At 44.6% G+C, this 22,404-nt stretch overlaps 1 protein-coding gene across 2 annotated transcripts in view; it reads left to right on the forward strand.

Moving 5' to 3' along the window:
* The window catches only part of NRDE2 (NRDE-2, necessary for RNA interference, domain containing), a 46,471-nt gene that overhangs the window by 18,083 nt on the left and 5,984 nt on the right, over positions 1 to 22,404 (forward strand). For both annotated transcript variants that reach the window (XR_010839434.1, XM_059059275.2), the window contains exons 4-11: positions 995 to 1,144; positions 7,333 to 7,783; positions 8,550 to 8,955; positions 10,310 to 10,443; positions 13,223 to 13,343; positions 17,737 to 17,912; positions 20,290 to 20,676; positions 21,457 to 22,385. Coding sequence is in view for 1 of the 2 variants with exons in the window: in XM_059059275.2 (XP_058915258.1) it covers positions 995 to 1,144; positions 7,333 to 7,783; positions 8,550 to 8,955; positions 10,310 to 10,443; positions 13,223 to 13,343; positions 17,737 to 17,912; positions 20,290 to 20,676; positions 21,457 to 22,385 (2,754 nt within the window). In the remaining variant the exon portion in view is untranslated. The remainder of the gene's footprint in view (positions 1 to 994; positions 1,145 to 7,332; positions 7,784 to 8,549; positions 8,956 to 10,309; positions 10,444 to 13,222; positions 13,344 to 17,736; positions 17,913 to 20,289; positions 20,677 to 21,456; positions 22,386 to 22,404) is intronic.

The following is a 22,404-nucleotide window of genomic DNA, read 5'->3' on the forward strand; positions in this document are numbered from 1 at the left end:
GGGAATGTGTTAGAAATCACCATGTATTTTAACCCGAGATGCATCATTCAACAAATATTTATTGAGTAGCTACTTTGTGTCCCTGAAATACCATTCCCTTGTGTTGCCAGCCAAGAATGATTTAGAAGCCTTTAGAATCTTTATTTCTATCTGGGCAGAGCCAAAAAGCAAAGATGGAACAACACTTAATGGCTGTTTTAACTACTTTGGCACCTTCTTGTGTCAGCAGCATTATGAACTGATTTTCTTTAGACGAAGAAAGATGTTAGATGCCAGAAAAAAAACTCCCTCTTCTTTGACTCCTAGGGAACTGATTCCCTTTGTATCTGAAAGTTTGCCAAGTCACACATTGGTTCAAAGGGATAAATAAGGGTCTTGTCTTATAGTGGACTCTCTGCCCTTTAGATAGAGGTCTGGACGTATAGGCAAAACACCCTGCGCAGAGCCCAGACTATAAAAACGAGACTTAGACCATATGCCTACGTAGCACGGAAGACTGAAGCATTCAGAACTGTGGCTTTGTTGCTGTTGTTGTTAAGTTTTTAGTTGGAATAAATTATGTGCACTTTCAAGTAAGTTAGGCAAAGTTAGGGCAGCCTTATCTTTCTTTCTCTCTCTCTCTCTTTTTTTTTTTTTTTAAGAAAAAATCTTGTTTATAAGTATACTTGAAAATCAAGTTATAATTATTTAAATGAATTATTTTTTTAAAAAACACCTATATCCTTCACATGTATTTCTGGGATAAGTTGACTTCATTTCTTGGTAAAGGGCCACTTAGTGTTGACAGTTTTTGCTCTGTATTTTAAAACTTTCTCCAGAGTAGGAGTCCTCTTCCCATTTTTATGGCATGTGCACATTTTATGTACTTAGGTGTGCTTGATGCTGTATGGAGTTTGAAATGTGTAACTTTCACATTTCTGAAACGTGAAATATGTAACTGGGAGATTTCTAAGTGTCTCTTCCCTTTTCTTGTTCACCTTCCTTTGTCCCACAGTCAAGAAAATAATGCCACTGCTGATATTGGACGTCACTTTGTTTGGCTTGAGGACATTCAGGCTCTGACGGGAGAAACCTTCAGAACAGATAAGAAGCCGGATCCTGCAAACTGGGAGTATAAGTCTCTTTACCGAGGAGATATAGCAAGGTACCCATCGTGGTAGCTCTCCCTGGTTTTCCCTGGTGGGAGGGAACTTCCTTCTCCTCTGTGCTCTCTCAGCACTGTCTGTGTCTCTTTGCCTCCCCACCGCCCCCATCGACTCTGTTGACTTTTATCCACTGCTAAGTTGTGTAGGCATAAACAATAGAAGGTGAGTAATCTCACATTCTAAAATAAACTTTTAAACCTTGAGATCAGGACCCAGGTCAGATTAATCTTATTTAGCCATGGTGCTTGGCATAGTGTGTGGCATAGTAGGTGTTCAATGAATATTTGTAGAATGAACGAACCGAAAAATACCTTGAAATAATTGTGACTATCCATAAACCATTTGGTCTACTCTATATGCCGTTCTTAAAAGTTACAAAAGCCTTTTATTTATCCACCCCCTGCAACGCACATGTGCCATTTAAAAAAATGACATTAAACAGTAATGACTTTTTCAAACTGTTTCCAGCATACATACGTCACCAGATAATCGTAAAAATAGGTGATGGTATTTGCTTCAGTAATGAGTTTAAACTTTTCTCCTCTAATCTGTCAATCAAAAATATTTGAGGGGCTTCCCTGGTGGCGCAGTGGTTGAGAGTCCACCTGCCGACGCAGGGGACACAGGTTCGTGCCCCGGTCCGGGAAGATCCCACATGCCGCGGAGCGGCTGGATCTGTGAGCCACGGATGCTGAGCCTGTGGGTCCGGAGCCTGTGCTCCGCAACGGGAGAGGCCACAACAGTGAGAGGCCCGCGTACCGCAAAAGAAAAAAAAAAAATTGCATCCTCAATAAACTCTTTAGACACTTAGTACTTTGTAAGAACAATAATACACAGTCTCTATTCCCAAACAGCTTATAGGTAATGAAAACTGAAGGTAGAGAATCATGGAATATACGGCCAGGAGGAGGCCTTGAAGATCATTATCATTCTTCATGAGCTAATTGCTTTTTAAACTAAATTTTAGTTCCCATTACTTCACTGCACCTCCACATTTTAGTCATGTTGTCACTCATTGTGACACTGTAACTCACCACATAAGCAACTCCAACTAAAATTTCCTCTGTGATGAGTTTATATCAGTTATCTTTTGGTGCATATTTGTATCTCCATACTGTTCTACTAAAACCTCATGGCAGGGAGTCAATGACTATCATGTTTAAAGGGTATTTGTGTATTTTTAGAATGATTTTAATGCCCCCTAAAGCCCTGTGCAGGTTTTCATGCCGCAGATGTGGGTTTACGCAGCAAATGCTGGCTCGGCATGAAGTAGGTAGCATGATCCTGTGCGTGTTCTCTCGCGGATGCTAGCCTGTCTGACCCTCACAGCTGCTCCATGAGGAGGGGGCACTCTGGTTTTACCAACGGGGAAAGGAATCGCAGAGATGAAGTACCTTCTCAAGGTCATACAACCAGGAAGCAGGAGAGTTGGGGTTTAAACCTGTATTTCTCTGACTTCAGATGTTCTTCCACTGTCCACAAAAAGAGGAGACAGGTTGGGTGGTAGGGCATTTTCTAGGCTGGGAAACAGAAGACTTTGGTTCTCATTCTGACTTTGCTGTTGACTAGTAATGTAATCCCAGGCAAGTCTCTTAACCTTTCTGAGCCTACATTTCTTCAGTTGTAAATTGGGAATTGTAACGCCTGCTGTGCCTTACGCTCAAATATCAAAAATATTTGCTATGAAATTAGAAATTGGTGTGCAAATAGAAAGTTATTATTTAGTAATAGATTGAAAAAAGGAAAAAATATGAACAGAGAGTGGCTCTTGAGCCGCTGCTAATGAATGGCCCAGAGCTCAGGAAGAGTAATTAAAGACAACTTTATTAATCTGAACTGCAAAGAGACTACTACAAAGGGCTTAGGGCATTGGTGGGATTTCCTAGTAAATTACTGAAACTTAAGTGAGGCAAGTCTTGCCCAGATTAATAGCTGTACAACTGTTAGTGTGCAGGTCTGAGAAGGTGTTGGTCCCATGGCACTCTGAGCTGCTCGGGGGATGGTGGGAATACTGTGTCAGGTACTGAATTTTCACACTTTTTAAGAGGGATACTGACAAACCAAGAGCATTGAGAAGAAGGTGAGCAGACACTTGGCTAAGGCCATTGTGTGAGGATGAGGTGAGGGCTTGTGGGTATTTGGCCCCTGTCGGGGATATGGTCGTCGTTTTGTAGGCTTTGTTGGACTGTCTTTTGGAAGGTGGGTAGGCAATGTTCTGTGTAACTTGGGAAGCAGAACCAGGACCAGTGAGTGGAAGTTTGGCTCAGCATAAAAGTGATCTAAGAGTGTGAGCATCCCAGCAATGATGTGTGTTTTGGAGCATTGTGGTAAGCAGGGGTCAGGTTCTAAAGTTAGTGTATAACAAGTCAGAATTACCTTTGGAAAATTCCATAGGACTAATATACTATCTGTCAGTGAAGTTCAGCTAGTTTTTTCTCCATTTTTGGAAGACATTATTGTTTCTTCGGCTATATACCAGATGAAATAATTGGCTTAAGTTTAGGAGCCAAGTTGTATGAAATAATAATAATAATTTAAACTTATCTAGTCCTTACTGTATGGCTAAGGACTTTACATATATAATTTAATTTTTTTTCTATTTATTTATTTAGTTATTTTTGGTTGCGTTGGGGCTTCGCTGATGCGCATGCGCTTTCTCTAGTTGCAGCGAGCGGGGGCGACTCTAAGTGGTGGTGCGCAGCCTTCTCATTGCGGTGGCTTCTTTTGTTGCAGAGCACGGGCTCTAGGCATGTGGGCTTCAGCAGTTGTGGTGCGTGGGCTCAGTAGTTGTGGCTTGCGGGCTCTAGAGCACAGGCTCAACTAAGCACAGGCTTAGTTGCTCCGCAGCATGTGGGATCTAATTCCCTGACCAGGGATTGAACCCATGTCCCCTGCGTTGGCAGACGGATTCTTAACCACTGCGCCACCGGGGAAATCCCAGGACTTTACATATATAAACTTTTTTGATCATCCTAGCAATTCTCTGACATAAGGTACTGTTATTATCCCTGTTTTACAGGCAAGGAAACTGAGGCACTGTTTGTTTGTTTTTTAAAACTTGATCATGGTCACCCAGCTAGTAAATGGTGGAGTTGGAATTTGGACCTAGGCAGTCAGACACTGAGAAGGCATGTGTGAATTGAATTCGCCAAAGGAAAGGCAAATTCATATTTCCCAGCCCAGCTTACTCTGTACTCTGGGGCTCAGACCCACTGAGTGGATTCAGGGCAGAACTGGGTGTTTGCTTTAAACATATTCTCTTCCCAAGCTCTTTCCCTCTTTCTTTTCTTTTCATTTCTTTCACTCTTTCTTTTTTTCTTTCTCTCTCTCTCTCTTTTTTTTGGGGGAGGTGACTAAGTGCCTATATCTGAATTTATTTAAATTAGATACATGTGATATCATTCATTGAATCTCCAAACAAAGTGGGGGTCCCTACCTCTGGAATTATTCAAGTGAAGACTAGCTGATGATTTGGTAAGGATTTTATAGGAAAAGTGCCTTTATTTGGGGAACTATTGCATTAATCCTAGGTCCTGTCCAATTATTAAGGTTCTGTGATAAGTGATAAATTGTATAGAACCAACAGTAGGAAAATGGTTAAATAAATTATGACACACTCTTCCAATGAACCAGTTTGAAGCCAATAAAAATTGTATTTTCTAAAACTAATGGTATGGGGAAATGCTTAAAAGTAGGGAGGAAAGCCTGAAGCTATATATCAGCTATTTTAAAAAAGTATGTGTGTATGTATATATATGAATATATGCATTTGCACATTACCTGAAAGTTGATATTTAATAATGTAGTCCAGTAGCATTCTTTTTTCTCCTTTATCATTTTCATCAAGTTTGTTATAAAAGGAAGCTATTAAAATCAGTTTTACAAAATGCAGTTTTAAAGTCAGAAAACATTTTTTAAGAGATTGAATATCTAAAATATTGTTCATTTTTAGTGAAAATAAAAGAAAATAGTAATTAAGGAAAACAAAACTAGTTTTTAACTTAAAATTTGTTTCTTAGGGGATGAAGGGCTTATATAGAGCTATTTTAGCCTATTTTATCTCATCACCCCTTTGCTAAAGTTGTTTGACTCATAAATGGAAAGGAGAGAGATTATCCAGAGGTAATCCAGGAGGAACTGGGAGAGAGGATGAAGAGAAAGGGTTTGAGAGAAAACCTGTGTGTGTGAGAGAAACTATTCCCCCAAAGTGGAATTCACCACCGTGGAGCAGTAAGGGAGGCGCGGGCAAGCAGAGAGCTTCTAGGGTCTCTCTTGACAGTGAGGAAGGAAAGGAGGTGATGGAGCTGGACCAGGATGAGGTGGAAGAGAAACTCCCTGGGAGTTGACAGAAGATGGCAGCCCCTCTCTTTTGCTTTTTTCTCTCCACAGCATTTAATTGTGAAAAAATTTAAAAATACAGCCAAAGTCAAAAGAATTTTACAGTGAGCACTCATATAACCATGCCCTACGTTCTACCATTAATGTTTCTGCGCTTGCCTTGTCACGTACGTGTCCATTCGGCTGTCTGCCCCCCCCTCTTAATTTTTGGATGCGTTTCAAAGTAAATTGCAGAAATCAATACGCTACTCCCTAAATACTTCAATGTGCGTGCATATCATTAGCTAGAGTTCAAGATTTGCTTATTTTTTTCTTTTGATTTAAAATTTACTTAGAGTGTAATAATCCACATCTTTATTTGCTGAGTTTTGACAAATGCATATACCTGTGTAACCCAGACACCTATGAAAATAGAGGACATTACTATGACCCCAAGAAGTTTCCCCAGGCTCCTTTCCACTCAGTCCACACCCCACCTCCCTAGAGAAGATTACCATTCTAATTTTTTTCCACCATCAATTAGTATGGTCTATTCTAGAATTTCATATAAATGGAATCATATAGTATGTGCTCCATCGTGTCTGGCTCCTTTCACTTGGCATAACGTTTTCGAGTTTCATCCATGCTGTGGCATTTATCAGTAGTTTGTTCCTCTTTCCTGGTGGGAGTATTCCATCAATGGCCATACCACCATTTGTTTATCCATTCTTCTATTGATGGACACCTGGACTTTTTCCAGTATTTGGCTGTTACGAATAAAGCTGCTGAGAACATTTGTGCACAGCTCTTTGTGTAGACATATGGTTTCCTTTTTCTTGGGTAAATACCTAGGAATAGAATTGCTAGGTCATAGGGTAAGGTCTGTGTTTAGTATTTTTAAGAAACTGCCAGACCTTTTCCCAAAGTGATTGTACCAGTTTACATTCCCACCAGCAGCATATGAGAGTCCTGGCTACTCCACAGATCATTTGCCAACATTTGGTATTGTCAGTCCTTTAATTTTAGCTGTCTGGTGGCCCACCAGTCAGCTAAAATGTTGTATCTCACTGTGGTTTTAATTGCTTTTCCTTGATGACTAATGATGTTGACCACTTTATGTGCTTATTGGTCATTCATATCTTTTGTGACATTTCTGTTCAGATCTTTTGCCCATTTTTAAATTGGGTTGTTTGTATAACATACATACAGAAAAGTGTGCACAGTTTTCCTTAGCTTTTGTGCACATATTCAGGAGTCTTGTGTTTAACTCTGGGGACGCCTACATGATCCATAAAAGCATTTCAGAATCCAGCCTCTTTTCCTGTAGAGGAGAAAATAGCCAAATGTAATTTTATTTGACATACTTTGTTTCAGGATTAAAAAAAGAATCTGAGACCTCTCTGTTATCTGAAGTAGGGACACAGGGTAGTACTGGAAAAAGGGACTGGCCTAGGAGACAGATGACCTAGCGTCACCCGAGGTCTCAGCGCCCTCATGTAGGAATGGTGTAAAAGAGGAGACGATTTCCGCCTTGCCTGTCACACATGATTGTGATGTTCAAATGACATAATGTATGGGACAGTGCTGTACAAAGCTGCAGGAGAATATAAGTTACTAAGATCTGGAAGACAGGCATGATCTTAAATTCATGAGACGTAAACTAAGAGTCATGTTAGAGGAATAAGTCAAACAGGCAGAAAAAGTTAACAGCTAATCCCCGTACTTCTTTAAATAGAAGCAATTTGAAGGGAAGGTGAATTTGAATATATGCAGTTAACTTGCAGAACAAGAGTGTGTCTGCTGGGCCTTCAGTCATTTGGATCCAGGGCACATGTTCTCTCAGTAACTTGTTTTCTTTTTCAAATATAAGATACAAGAGGAAAGGAGACTCCTGCCTTGGCATTAACCCTAAGAAGCAGTGTATATCTTGGGAGGGGACTTCCACAGAAAAGAAGCGGTCACACAAGCATGTCGAGCGCTACTTTACAAAGAAGAGTGTGGGATTAATGAACATTAACGGAGTTGCCATTAGCAGTAAAACTGAACCTCCCTCATCGGAGTCGATCTCATTTATCCCAGTGAAGGGTGCAGAGGATGTGGTTTCCCCTGTTACAAGCTGGTTGAACCCTCTGGGGATTTATGATGAAGCCACCACGCAGTGGTTACAAGGCCGGGGTCCTTCAGAGCAAGAACCCAAGCAGCCAGATTCACAGCCCAGCAGAGAGAATGTGCTTCTCAAGGCCAAGGTGGAGGAGTTTAACAGGAGGGTTTGGGAGAATCCTCGAGATATTCAGCTGTGGATGGCATTTGTTGCTTTTCAGGTAAGTATCGCTGTCCCAGTTCTCTTACCTTAGAATGACGGTCTTAATTTGGGGCACTGATTTACTCTGAAGTGATTTTGGAGCTCCTAGGAGGAACCCTGGCGCCGGGCCTCTAAAGATCACTAGAATTCAGCCCTTGCCTTGAGTTTACTCAAAGCCCAGTGAGGAAGATAAATGCAGTCTGGGGTCATAAATGCTATAACATCTAATTTGGGGATGGAATGAGGGGGTGACTTGCCACTGGGGAGTAGGAAATGGCCTCCAAGGGATGGTGAAACTTGAACAGAATCGTGAAAGAACAGAGATGCTAACCAGGCAGGGGGAGGCGTCCCTGAAATACAAACAGAACATGCGGAGTGCACAGAATTGCGAAGAGGGGCTGCCCGTGGGATGACGTAGTTGGAGCTCTGTGCGCCCCTTCTAGAACACATGGATTTGTCTTCGTCCCACTTATCTTTTTGAACCACTTATATAATTATCATATTTGTCCTACATTTGGCTGTGTTATTGGTAAAACTGGCTCTTCAGAAAAGGTTTTCAAGACATTGCATGCTAGTTATTGATACATGAGTCTAAGTTGAAAATGACAGAGAGTGGATAGGTAAATTAGGTGAACTAAACACAAGATCAAACCTGTCTGAATAACAATTCATTTTGAGAGGTGAGAAACCCTTTGGGGCTTGTAAGTCACTCTACAAGCAACCTTGAAATCCTGAGGGTCCCCCAGTTCCATCTGCATTTGTAAATTGGTGTTTTTGTTGTCGAGGACGAGGTCATGAGAAGTCCGGGCCTGTACGCCATCGAGGAAGGAGAGCAGGAAAAGCAGAAGCGGTCCCTGAGGCTGGTTCTGGAGAAGAAGCTGGCCATTCTGGAACGGGCCGTGGAAAGCAACCCGAGCAGCGTGGATCTGAAACTCGCCAAGCTGCAGCTCTGTGCCGAGTTCTGGGAGCCCTCCACTCTGCTCAAAGAGTGGCAGAAGCTGATATTCTTACATCCCAACAATACAGCCCTTTGGCAGAAATACCTTTTATTTTGCCAGAGCCAGTTTAGCACCTTTTCCATATCAAAAATTCAGAGTCTTTATGGAAAATGCTTGAGTACTTTGTCTGCTGTTAAGGACGGCAGCATCTTGTCTCACCCTGAGCTGCCTGGCACTGAGGAGGCCATGTTTGGTAAGGAGATGATGACCGGATCCTCTTACGCAGGAGGAGCTGTACTTTCTTTTGGCTAAGTTGCAAATGAAGATTTATTTTTGGTTTATTTTAGGAATGTCTCAATCGATAAAACTGATCTTTCAAAAAGGTACTATGACTCCTTTTGATAACAGGTTTCCCCCCTCCAACTTCTTGGTGGTGGGGCATTAGAGCCAGTAGCGTTTGGAAAATACCACCAGACTAGAAGTTCCAACTTTTCTACTTATTAATCAGGTAAATGTAGTCAAGGCTCTTAACTGCTTTGGCTGTTGGCGGCCTTATCTGTTGAGATAGATGCCTGCACTGGTCATCTGACCCCTTATAGGGTCTGAGGCACTGCTGTTTGTGGGATGCCCTGACTGGCTGGAAATCACTGATAGATATAGGTTTTTGGTATTATTATACTGTTACCATTTTTGGCAGGTCCTGAAGGAGACTAGAATATAAATTTTGTCCAGTAATGAGACACGGTAGACCGCATGTTATGCAGGATCTGGAGAGTACCACTCTTGACTGAATCCTGAGTTTGCCCTTCATGGGTTCTGGTGTGACCTTGGATAGGTTCCGTAACCTGTTTGAGCTCTGGTTTCTCCCTCAGCAGCAATAGTACAATACCTACTTACCTGATTGTTGCGCCTGTCAGCTCAGATAATATATGGTGAGTCTAGCTCAGTGTCCGGCATGTAGCAGGCGTTTATTTGATCAAATCCCTGCTATCGAATCGTGCTACTATTTTCCAAAGACAGAAATATATTGCTCTAGAAATAATAAGCATTTACTCCACTGACTTAAAGAGTCTCATGTTTGATATCCTTTGTGATGAGCTCAAATAGCTTAATGGTATTTAGTAGATGGAATTGTACCACAGTTAAAATGAACTGAAATTTTCAAACATGGAACCCTGATTGGTTTACAGCGGACTGAGTACACAATGAAAATTGCTGGTGAATAATGCCATCTAGTGATCAGTTGAGTACAGATCTTTGCTTTCTGATAAAAAATCTATGACGCCATCCTTTTCCTAGAATTTTTCTCATATTAATGAGCTTTGAGTATCTGATAACCAAGATTCAGACCATCCTCTTGCCTTATTTTATTGTTACTATTCGTACTCTGTGATAGTTTCACATAAAAATGAGAGTGTACTTTCATTGCAGTACTGTTTGAGTTCTTCAAAATAAGGACATGTATGTCTCACAGCTTTGAAAATATTCAGTCACTAATTTCAGGGAAAAGATGTTCTGGGTGTTGAACTGCATGTTTGTAGGAGTTACGTTCTCTCTCTTTTTGGGTGTTAACCAGGGTTCTTCCCCTTTGCTCTCCCTGCCTGCAGCCCTCTTTCTTCAGCAGTGCCACTTCCTGCGGCAGGCTGGTCACTCCGAGAAGGCCGTCTCTCTGTTCCAGGCCCTGGTTGACTTCACCTTCTTCAAACCCGACAGTGTGAAAGACCTGCCTACCAAAGGACAGGTGCAAGTCCTGCTTGAGTCCCCCCACCCCGTCTCCATCTCTCTCCCTCCCCGCTCCCTCTTTCGTGGGGGGGGTGTGGATAATGGGAGGTGGTGGTGGTATTTTTAAAATGTTTATATCCTCCTTTACATCAGTCCTGTTGAGGATTGTTCCTCAGAAATATTCTGGCAATCCAAGGAAATGCCATAATGAAAGGAGTGAAACATGGAGAGAGGAAGGACGATCCTCCACCTCCCCAAATATAGAGACTCACTTACATTCCTTTTTTTCCCCTTACTCACTGCCTGTGTTTAAATGCTAGCTGCCCCCGCCCTCCAGGCAGGCAGTTGTCGGGCCCTTTGAACTGGTCCTCTCTCCTGCCTCTGTGCCTTCTAAGCTGGGTCTCGTGTCTCTCCCCTGGTTAACCTTTCCACCACCTAAAATCTTTGCTGGAGTTGCAAGTGAAATTACATGTTGGTGCTTTGTCAACACCGATCCTAACTGGGGGCGGGTAGGGCTGGGGGGGTGGTTAGTCATTTAGAAGAGGAGTGAACATTGTCAATATTTGTGATGTGAAGCAATAAAAAAAAAAACTTACCGTAGAACTATCCAAATAAGAAAGCCTTCTTTTCCCTTTTTCCACTCAAGAAAACTCAGTTTTCTACTCAGCAAAGAGGGTCTGATGGGAGATGGATTGGACATCTGAATTTATGGTGAACTTTCAAAGGTCTTTCGTGACAGGCTACGGTCTCCATCTTGTGGAGCTTTCGTGAACTGCCTGTAAAGACTTTTTTTCATCCTTATTTTTAACCTTTTTTTCCTAGACAAAATTGGGTTAAAGAATATTGGTTGGTATTGGTATAACTGATTATTAGTACAATAGGCCAGATGACAGTTTTTTAAGACACATTTTGCTGTTTGAAGAACCTGCTGTGCTGCAGAAGTGGTTCTTAGCCTCTCCGCGGAGCCTGGGGTGTGTGCTGGGGGTCAGGATCAGGATTGCCCTCACCCCCACCCCTTTGCTGACACCCTCTGGGGTGGGAGCAGTTGCTGATGGGCTTGGGGGACGCCGCCCAGGACAGAAGCATCACCCAGGACTGGCCCACGCACTTGAGGCTTTAAATACTCTTGAGGGCATGACCACACCTCAACTTAATACGTGTTCCCAGCACACGGTTGGGACCAGTGCTTGTTGGCACAGAGCTGAAGGTGGTGGGCACCCAGTGAATAAGAGGTCTGTAATTTCAAAGCGTGTGTATGACAACTTTGAAGCTTTTATTTAGTGACATTCCATACCTTTGTAACTGAGAGACATTGTTAACCATAAACAGAGTAGTACAACAGAAAACAGGCAGAGTCTGGGATTACTGGTCTGTGTTTCTGTGGAATAAACGAATTGGTTATAACCATTCATCACACTTAAAAAAAAAAAAACAAAACTTCTCTTTCTTGACTGCGCTTCTGCCATCGCTTTTGTAAGAGCAGATCCTGTAAAGAGGGAGTGTAGTCCTCCCGGTTCCCCTTGCCGAGGCGGCTGCCTGCACTCGGAGCACAGGGCCTGGCCCCCTGGGGCTCTCCTTGATGCAGACTGGGGCTCAGGCTGCGTCATCCTGCTGCTCCTGCCCTTTGAAGCCTGCTCGTTCTTCTTCAAGAGGTTTCTTGGCAAAAGCTTTCATTGAACAGGTTACTGGCTCCCTTTTTTAAAAAAAATATTGATCTGTTTATTTGGTTGCACCGGGTCACCTTAGTTGCGGCTTGCCAGCTCCTTTAGCTGTAGCTCACGGGCTCCTTAGTTGTGGCACGCAGTCTCTTAGCTGTGGCATGTGAGATCTAGTTCCCTGACCAGGGATCGAACCCAGGCCCCTGCATTGGGATCGCGGAGTCTTAACCACTGCGCTGCCAGGGAAGGTCCCTACTGGCCGCCTTTCGCAGTCCTGATTGCCAGGTGATGACGTGTTCAGTTTCCTGTTCATGGAAGTGTTCACGCTCGTTCCATAGGGAATTGCTGCCGCCAAACTGCCCCCACACGCTGCAGGCCTGGTGGCCAGATGACTGAGGGAGGGGCCAGGCTTTACCCTGCAGGCCTGTTTGTTTACTGGTTGCCAGCCATGTCCAGCTGTCTCCCAGCAAACATTTATTGAGTCCCTCCTGTGTGTTGGGCACAGTGCCACGTGCTGGGAATTTACTGTAATTGAGATGTGGTCCTGACCTCAAGAGCTCACGGTCTGTCCTGTTGAAACTTTGGTAATACAATATTGTAAATCAACTATAATTCTATTAAAAAAAAAAAGACTTTGAATCTCCTTCCCCTCCAAAGGTCTTGAAAGCAACATGACCTCAGGGATCAGTTAGGGGGCCCAGTGGCGTTCAGGGAACCGGCAGTGCCACTGTCCCGGGTCACACTGGCCTCCCAGGGGCCGAAGCGGCAACTCGTCCCTCTCCCAGCCAGCTGCAGGTCCCTCCTGGTGGGCTTGGCCGCTCTTTCTGCGACTGACCTCAGAGGTGTCGTCCCATCACCTTGTGCCATATTCTGTTTGTCAGGAGAAGCCGCTGGGCCCAGCCCACACTCAAGGGTGTGAATACCTCAGGGCAGGGGAGGGCCACGGCGGCCTCTCTTGGTGGCTGATGTCACACTAATTATTTTTTCTGTTTTGTGTATCGTATATCTACTCCCAAGACTGATGACAGGCAAGATTTCAAGAATCATAAGCCCCTCTTAGGCCAGTCAGCACTGGTTTTGCCCCGTGACTTAGCAGTTCTGTACGAGGTAGGCTAACCTCTGTATTTTAAACCTGAACAGGTCGAATTCTTTGAGCCCTTTTGGGACAGTGGAGAGCCCAGGGCCGGGGAGAAGGGCGCCCGAGGCTGGAGAGCGTGGATGCAGCAGCAGGAGCGGGGCGGCTGGGTGGTCGTCAGCCCAGGTAAGGCGCCTCTCAGTTGAGATGCTCCGCCTTTTCCTTCCAGAATTTGTCTTTACGGCTTATTTGTTTGTAGGTGTGGAGCTATTTATCAGTAGCTTCAGAACACTGTACAAACATCAAAGTGTCAAAAACGCATGAAGTAACTGACCTGGGAGAAAAGACTCTTTCTTCCCCTTAGAGATTTTAAAGCAGTTGACTGCCGTCCCCTCCTTCAGTCCATACACTCTGAGGGTTGAATTTCTTTCCAGAGGAAGTAATTTTTCATTTTTCCTTTTGTAGGTTGCTTCTCATTAGTAATTTTGTTACTAATCCCCTGCTCTCCCTCCTCCCATTTTTGTGTGTTTAAGACTGTCTTTTTGTTTTCTTGGCAATGTACAGACCAACAGATTATTTGAAAAATACTTGCCTTTTTAGGAATACTATAAAATAATTATTAACTAACATTTATACAGTAGTCATTCTAAGTGACTCCAAAGTATTTTCCAGATTTTTACTCTTCAAGACAGCATTGACCAACAGAAATATAATTCAAGTCACATATGTAACTTCACATTTTTTGGTAGTCACGTTAAAAAAGTGAAAAGAAAGAGGTGAAATTAATTTTGATAATGTATTTTGTTTAGCCTAGTATATCAGAACATTAACATTTCAACATGTAATCAATTTAAACAAATTAATGAGATATTTTGCCACCTTTTTTTCCATACAAAGACTTTGACATCTCGTGTATATTTTATACTTATAGCACATCTCAATTCAGACCAGCCACTTTCAGGTGCTTGATAGTCTCATACTATGGCTACTGAATTGGACAGTGCAGCTCTCAGCTATTCAGGAATTGCTTCACTTTCTGGTTTTGTTGAAAGTGTGAGGGGGAGAGAGCCCAGACTCAGCCAGCCTCTTCTCACAGATGTGACCTTTCTGGGCCTTGGTTTCTTCATCCGCGGCATGGAAGCTTCGGATTAGCTAAGGTCTGCGTGGCAGCGCAGAGCTCCAGGCCAGGTGGCGTCCCTGCCTCCACTAAGGCAGGTTGTGCGGGGGGGGGGACCGTCAGGTATTTGGGGTGACTCTGCTCTGGGCAGCGCTGTCTGGTGATGGTCAGGCCTCACCTGGGCTGTCAAGGGCTCAGCCGTTTTGACTTCTCTTGAGCGTCCTTTCTTCAAAGAACTGGAACTGTTCTTCATGCAGACCTCAGTGGTTTCATATGTGAAAACAATAACCTGAAGGGAAAAGCACTTTTAGCCACTGAGTCTGCAAGACCACATGAAGAATTATGAAAATAGGTCTTTGGGTAATAAATCTTCTTGCTCTGAGTGACCGACTCAGCATGGTTCTGTGTTTTCAGCTTGTTTTTGTTTGTTTCTATGTTTTGTGAATGAGCAAGACTCTTAGACTGCATGGTATGTATGTTCTAAAGTTTACCATATTCTGCAGTTCTATGAGGATAGAGTTCTCATAGCAGTGTCCAGAGACCAAGTTAACATTACTTCTCTATAAATGTCCAAATGTCTAATCATCACTCATAATCAGATGTGAAGTTAATTTTCTCAGAAGGGTAACCCCAGTGTTGAAACCTTGATTTTTAGTATCAAGTTAGGGGCATGTGTTGGTGCTAATATTCCTGCAAAGTTTCCATCATAGAGAATCTTCTACTGAATTCAGTGAATTTCTTTCTAGTGAATATAATGGGAGTACACAAAACCCCAGCAGCGTCAGGACAAAGGTCGAAAGATTCTTGTTTTCAGAAAACTAGTGGATAACTGTTTTTGGTTTTGTTTTATTTTTAAGTTTTTGGTTCATCACGACAGGGTTGGCATTTAGAGAGTGGCTGGTGTTTCTCATTGATTCTGAAGTACTTCTTCATACATTACAACTTATTTCTTCTTGCTTACCCTCACTTCCTGTTAGGCTGTGATTGTTACATATATACATCTGTCCACCACCATGTAACTTTTTGAATTACTGATGTAATAAATTCTGGTATCTAAGTCTGATGTGTAACTCACAGGGGTAATTTCTCTTATAGTAAGTTTCTCAGCGTGATTAAAGGATCACTTCAAAGGTAGACCTTTAGAAGAAGGTGATAAATAGTTAAATTTGTTTTCTTCTTTGAGGAATTCAGAAGAGCATTTGGTAGAATATTGGGTTTAAAATGCTGGTACACGTATCATGCATCTCGAGTTTTTGAGAGTTTTGCTTGTTTGTTATTTACTTTGAAATACTTATAGACTCACAAGAAGTTGGGAAAAAAAATACACAGGGAGGTTTTGTGCACCCTTCACCCAGCTCCCCCAGTGGTAGTGCTGCAGACAGTAGCACAGCCAGGAAATCGATGCTGGTACAATCCACAGAGTTTATTCAGATTTCACTGGTTGGACAGGCACTCGTCTTTGCCTGTGTTTGTTTCATACTTTACGGTTTTACCACATGTGCAGCTTCACGTAACCACAATCGAGATACAGAACCACTGCATCGCCACAAGGCCCCCTATGCTGTACCTTTCTTGCCACACCTCCTCCCCACTCCCCCCTACTCCTACCACTGATCTGTTCTCCATGTCTATTATTATATTACTGTGTTATTTCACCTATGTTTATATAAATGGGATCATATGGCATGTAACTTTTCAATATTTTTTATTGTAAAACACATAAAATTTACCATCTTGACTATTTTGAAGTGTACAGTTCAGTGACATTAATTACATTCAGACACTTGTGCGACCATCATCACCTCTATCCATCTCCTCAACTTTTTCATCTTCTCCAGCTGCAACTCGATACCCATTAAGTATTAACTCTCCATTCCTCTCCTCTGTCCCTAGCCCCTGACAGCTACCACTCTACTTTCTGTCGCTATGAATTTGACTACTTTAAGAACGTCATATAAGTGGAATCATTCAATATTTGTTGTTTTGTGATTGCTTATTTCACTTAGTATAATGTCTTCAAGGTTCATATAGTATGAAGCATGTGTCAATATTTGTTTGCTTTTTCAGGCTGAATACTTTTCCATTGTATGTATACACCACATTTTATTTCTCTCTCCATCTATGGATGGACACTTGGATTGCTTCACCTTTTGGCAGTTGTGAATAATACTGCTATGAACGTGGATACACAAATACCTGTTTGAGTCCCTGCTTTCAGTTCTTTGGGGTATATACCCAGAAGTGGAATTGCCAGATCATATGGTAGTTCTATGTTTAATTTTTTGAGGACCCATCGTGCTGTTTTCCACATCAGCTGCACCATTTTACATCCCCACCACCAGTGCACGAGGGTTCCAGTTCCTTTACAGCCTCACCAACAGTTGTTTTCTCTGTAACGTTTTAAGATTGGCTTTTTCTCACTTAGCAGAATTCCCCTGAGATCCGTCCATACTGTTGGCATGTGTCAGCAGTTTCTTCATATTTATTGCTTAGTGGTGCCCGTGGCATAGATGTACCACAGTTTCTCTACTCACCTTCCGTAGGACATTTGGATTGTTGCCAGTTTTTGGCTATTGTGAATAAAACTGCTGTGGGCATTAATGTATAGGTTTTTGTGTGAACATAGGTTTTCATTTTTCTGGGATCAGCACCAGGAATACAATTTCTGGGTCTTATGATAAGTGCATTTTAGTTTCATAAGAAACCGCCACACTGTTTTCTGGGTGGCTGCACCATTTTACATACTCTGTTCGTTTATTTTTAAATATTGAACTTTACAGAAGACTCAGACTTTTTTCCTTTCCTATTCTGCATGTTCAGAGTTAGGAAACAAAGTGAAATAAAGTATAGGATATCTTGACTTGCTTCTTTTTAAAAAAAAAAAAAAAGTGAACATGTGTCCTAATCATAGGGCCACTGGCTAAAAATTCTGATGGCTTAAGAAAATCTAAAGCAGTGCTCTCATTAAATGTCATTTAGCATTCTAGAAGTGTGTTGTACAGTACAGTAGCCACTAGTGACACGTGGCTATTTTAATTAAAATTAGTTAAAATGATACAAAATTTAAAATTCAGTCATTCTACCAGCTACATATCAAGTGCCCAGTAAGTCAGTTGTAGCTGGTAGCTGTCATATTACTCAGCACAGCATTGGAACACTTTTGGCATCACAGAAAGTTCTGCTGGGCAGCGCTGTCCTAAATATGTGTCATTCCCATTTTAATTGCTGTGATAGCATTAATAGTCATCTGATTTCATCAGCTAACCGGCCGCTTTTTTCTGGGAACCTGAGCGATTATGGGAGAGTCTGTAAACGCCACTGAGGGTCCCGGAAGGCTGGGTCTGGGTCTTACCTTGGCCTTCCAGCTGCCCACCCCTGTAGCTGGCACAAGCAGGTAGATTTAAGTGTTGATGGTGGCTTTATTTGCTGGTTAGGTGTGCTAGAAGTTTGATTCTCGCCTAGATGATGACGATGATGAACCAGAAGACGACGACCAGGAAATTAAAGATAAGACTCTCCCCCGGTGGCAGGTCTGGCTTGCTGCTGAGCGGTCCCGAGACCACAGACACTGGCGGCCGTGGCGCCCTGAGAAGACCAAGAAGCAGGCGGAGGAAGACTGTGAGGACCCAGAGAGGCAGGTGAGCGCCACCCCCCACCCCCCTGCCGCGGTCTTTGCTCTCCCCGCTCTCCCGTTGGGTTTTGGTTCCCCGAAAGGAGTCTGCCGGGCTCTCTGGGCACCTGCGTGGCCTGGGAGATTCTAGCCTGCTCCTGCCCACAGAAACTTCCCTCTTTCCCGGAAACCGGGGAGAGTTTCGCTGGCTACTAGTGATGGGGGAGCATCGAGGCACTCAACCTGATAGTTCTTGTCCCCGAGGAGGAGGGTCGACTCTGGTGGTCACCCCTCTGGAGGTCGTCTTCCAGGTCGTTCAGTTAATTTTTCACACGGAAGCCCGGGGGCTCAGGGTTTAAAAGCGTGGAGTCACTGTCCTAGATTCTTTAACTGTGTCCACCTTCCCCACCCTCCTCTTGGATCCTTAAAGACGGGTGGGTGGGTGTGACTCCAGAAGACGAGAGGGACAGGAGTGTAGAGGCTGTGTTGGGACGGTGGGTTGTCCAGCTCGTCTTGCTGGGGAGGGAGTAGCATCTATGGGGCGCCTGTGCTCGCCAGGCACTCAGGTTACGTCCCTCACGGCTGTTGCGTGGCTTGGCATCTGCTACTCTGTGCCCAGTGGCCAGCAGCTTTGCAAGTTTTACATTAAACGAAAGGAAGAGATTCTTAGGCTCAGCAGCCATGACCCATGGGCCCAGCTGCTCCGCGTCACGTGGGATCCTCCTGGACCGGGGCAGGAACCTGCGTCCCCTGCATCGGCAGGCGGACTCTCAACCACTGCGCTACCAGGGAAGCCCGAGATTCTATTTTGATACCTGGAATTGAGCCACTTTGACAAGATACCAACTACAGTCGACCCTTAAACAATGAGGGGGTCAGGGGCACCGACTCCCTCGAGCAATTGAAAGTCTGAGTATAACTTTGCAGGCAGCCCTCCGCATCCGTGGTTCCACAGCCGCGATTCAACCAGCCACGGGTCACGGGGTCCTGTGGGACATGCTTAGTGAAAAAATCCATGTGTAAGTGGACCCGCCCAGTTCAAACCCGTGCTGTTCAAGAGTCTACTGTGTGCTGCTTGGCACACGACAGGTCACAAGTACAGTCTGAGAGCTTTTACAGCAGCAAGGCTCCTGAGCTTTGACCTGCTTGCTCCCTACAAATCACGTGCCGTGAGAGTGGAGGCTTTTCCTGTTTCCGTCACTGCTGCGTCACCAGTGCCTGGACGGAGCTTGCCCAGTGCTGAGCGCTCAGTTAATAGTCCTGGATGTTGAGCGTATTTATTTGATGCCAGAGCTTCGGCTCCAGGCAGAGCGATCAGCATGGGGGAAGGCAACAGAGGGCCGGGGATGTTCGAGCAGCGGCGGATGGGGCGGCCAGACTGAGAAAACAGCATTGGGAGGAAGGACGGAGGTGGCCTCTGGGCAGCGGGGAGGGCCAGCGTCGCGGGGAATGGCAGCTCCTGCCGAGCTGAAGTTTTCAGGAAGGGTGGGTGGGCTCGGTCTTCGGTGTTTGATGGCTTTACAGAGTTCATGGTCACCCTTCAGAAGTTAGTTCTCAAGGCTCAGCATTTTGGCGGTTTCCCGGAAGCTCACTTCTGGAGCAAACTACTGCCACGAGCAATTTCTTAGATTTTTTTCTCTAGTCAAAGCCTGGAGAAGAAAAAGCTTTCTGATTAGTTGATGGTTTTGACGAGCTGAGTCCCACTTTTATTGTGCTCGTGTTTTGATCTCCTCTCTGCTGAGGGCCACAGAGACCAGTCAGACAAGCAGGGCCTGAGACACAGTGTAGTCCCCACGGCCTTGCATTTTAAAGTTATTACGTGAAGTCAGCTACAAGCAGCTACAGTCAGTATTAGGCTCTTATAAGTGCTTTCAGCATGGTCCGTTGCTCCTGCAGTTTCCTTTTTACTGTGCTGCTGTTTGTGTATTTTTGAGCATGTTTTTCATTTCCTGAAGCAATTTTGTACAAAGAAACCACAAAGTAGTAAAGTTCTTCTATCTTAAAATAAAAATTTTTCACAATTGTAACTTATCAAAGTAACTACAAAAGCAATTTTGTGTGTTCTCAGAAGTGAATGTAAAAAAAAAAAGGTGAATGTGATTTTAGATTTCCTGTGAATCCCTTAGGAGACTTTGAAGGTTTCCGCTTCAGTGTCCCCTCCTGTGGAGGATTCCCAGGAAGTGTGAGATATGCTGCCGGTGCTGCAGGACCCCTGGCACTCACCCTCCCGCCCTCAGCTTGCCTTGGGAGGCCTCTAGCTTTTTTGCGTCTTGCAGACAACCTAGCTCCTGTCTGTTTAAAATTTAATTTGAATAATGTTGACTCGTAAGTATATCCCTATAAAAAGAATTGTGGAGGCTTTTTTGTTTGTTGCATTCGGTCACTTGATTTTGTCTTCATTGCAGGTGTTGTTTGATGATATTGGACAGTCTCTGATCCGACTTTCCAGCCCGGATCTTCAGTTTCGGCTGATTGCAGCCTTTCTGCAGTTCTTGGGTGTGCCTTCCGGCTTCAGCCCTCCGGCCTCCTGCCTCTATCTGGCCATGGATGAGAACAGCATCTTTGACAATGGACTTTATGATGAAAAGCCCTTGACTTTTCTCAACCTTTCATTTTCCGGCGTCAGCTGTGTCGGACGCACGGACCAGCTGGGTTGCCGGCACTGGACCAGGGGCCACAGTCGAGAGGGCGAGGAGTTCATCCGCAGCATCTTCCACCTCGTGATGCCTTTGTTTTCAGGCAAGGAGAGGTCTCAGCTCTGCTTCTCCTGGTTACGGTACGAGATTGCAAAGGTAACTCCGGCCTTCTCCTCCCGTGTGAGGACCTCATTTCCCGTCGCTGTTTGTCAGTGGGATGGCCAGGCTCTTGGTGTTCTTCAGGGCTCTGGACCACAGCACCTCCTCCTTCGGGGACCCAAAGGCAGCGGGTGTGTGGCTGCCCCTTCTGAGGGGCCACGGGGAAGAGGAGGAAGGTGGGAGTGAGTCCAGCGCGTCAGTGACGGGAGCTATTTGTTGTGTTGACTCTTTATTACCAGATGTCTGTGATTATGTGAGCAGTTAGTGTTAAGGACCAGGCTTATTAAGCTTAAGCCAGGTTAGAGGATTTAGGGGCTTATTAAAATAGATAAAATAAGCTACTTACTTATGCTGCTCTTCATTATCTGCTAGAAGTTCGTCAAGGGTTGACTCCTCTGCCCTCTGCTGGCCACCGGTTACTATTGAATTATAATACCCAAAGCTCTGATGCTTTAATTGCAGATTGCACACACCAGGCTGTATTATTAAAATAGTGTCTGGTAAACTTTGGTGGTCATCTGTCTTTGGAGAAGAACGTGTGGAGTATATAAGCCTTCTTTGTAGGGCTTTCAGATGGAAACCTAGATGTGTTCATTTGGGGCTCCTGTGGCCCTGGTGGAATCCTGATTTGTTTCTCAGAGAGCCTAAGTGTTTAGCAGACACATGATAAAGGAAGGCAGTGAAGACGCCTTGTGTGGCTTTCTGCAGTTGACAGTACAGAGGGATGTCTTTAATATCACAGAGCACTTGGAGTCGTTCTTTTCTTTTTACCTTTAGGTCGTTTGGTGTCTGCACACTAAAAACAAGAAGAGATTAAAATCACAAGGCAAGAACTGCAAAAAACTAGCCAAGAATCTCCTTAAGGAGCCAGACAACCGCAACAACTTCTGCCTCTGGAAGCAGTATGCACATCTGGAGTGGTTGCTCGGCAACACAGAGGATGCCAGGAGAGTGTTCGATACCGCGCTCGGCATGGCAGGGAGCAGAGAGCTGAAGGAGCGCGAGCTGTGGGAGCTCGGCCTCCTCTACGCCGAGCTGGAGGTGGAGCTGTTGCCGCACGTGACAGGGGCCACCCCAGCCCGAGCCATTCACGTACTGACCAGACTGACCGAGGATGGGGCCTACGGGCCCTACACCGGGCAAGTCTTGGCCGTTCACATTTTGAAAGCTCGGAAGGCTTATGAACACGCGCTGCAGGACTGTCTGGGGGAGAGCTGTGTGTCCGATCCGGCTCCCGCCGATTCCTTCAGCCGCCTGATTAGCCTGGTTAAATGCTTTATGCTCTTCCAGTATTTGACCATAGGGATCGACGCTGCTGTGCGAATATATGAGCAGGTATTTGCGAAGCACAAGGTGTCTGTTTCCGCAGAGGGCCCTGGCCTGGAGGGCGGTGCCAGCCCCCAGAGCCTGAGCGGTGCCCTCGAGGCCGTCGCCCTGATGCACACGAGCCTCCTCAGATTCCACACGAAAGTCGCCGTCTACCCTCTGGCGCCCCTGCGAGAGGCTCTCTCGGAGGCTTTGAAGCTGTATCCGGGCAACCAGGTTCTTTGGAGGTCGTACGTACAGATTCAGAATAAGTCCCACAGTGCCAGTAAGACCAGAAGATTCTTCGATGCGATCACCAGGTCTGCCAAACCCTTGGAGCCGTGGTTGTTTGCCATTGAAGCTGAGAAAATGAGGAAAAGACTGGTGGAAACTGTGCAGAGGTAATTACAGAGCATCTTG

Source organism: Kogia breviceps, chromosome 3 (genome assembly GCF_026419965.1).
Source record: "Kogia breviceps isolate mKogBre1 chromosome 3, mKogBre1 haplotype 1, whole genome shotgun sequence".
Taxonomy (NCBI): domain Eukaryota; kingdom Metazoa; phylum Chordata; class Mammalia; order Artiodactyla; family Physeteridae; genus Kogia; species Kogia breviceps.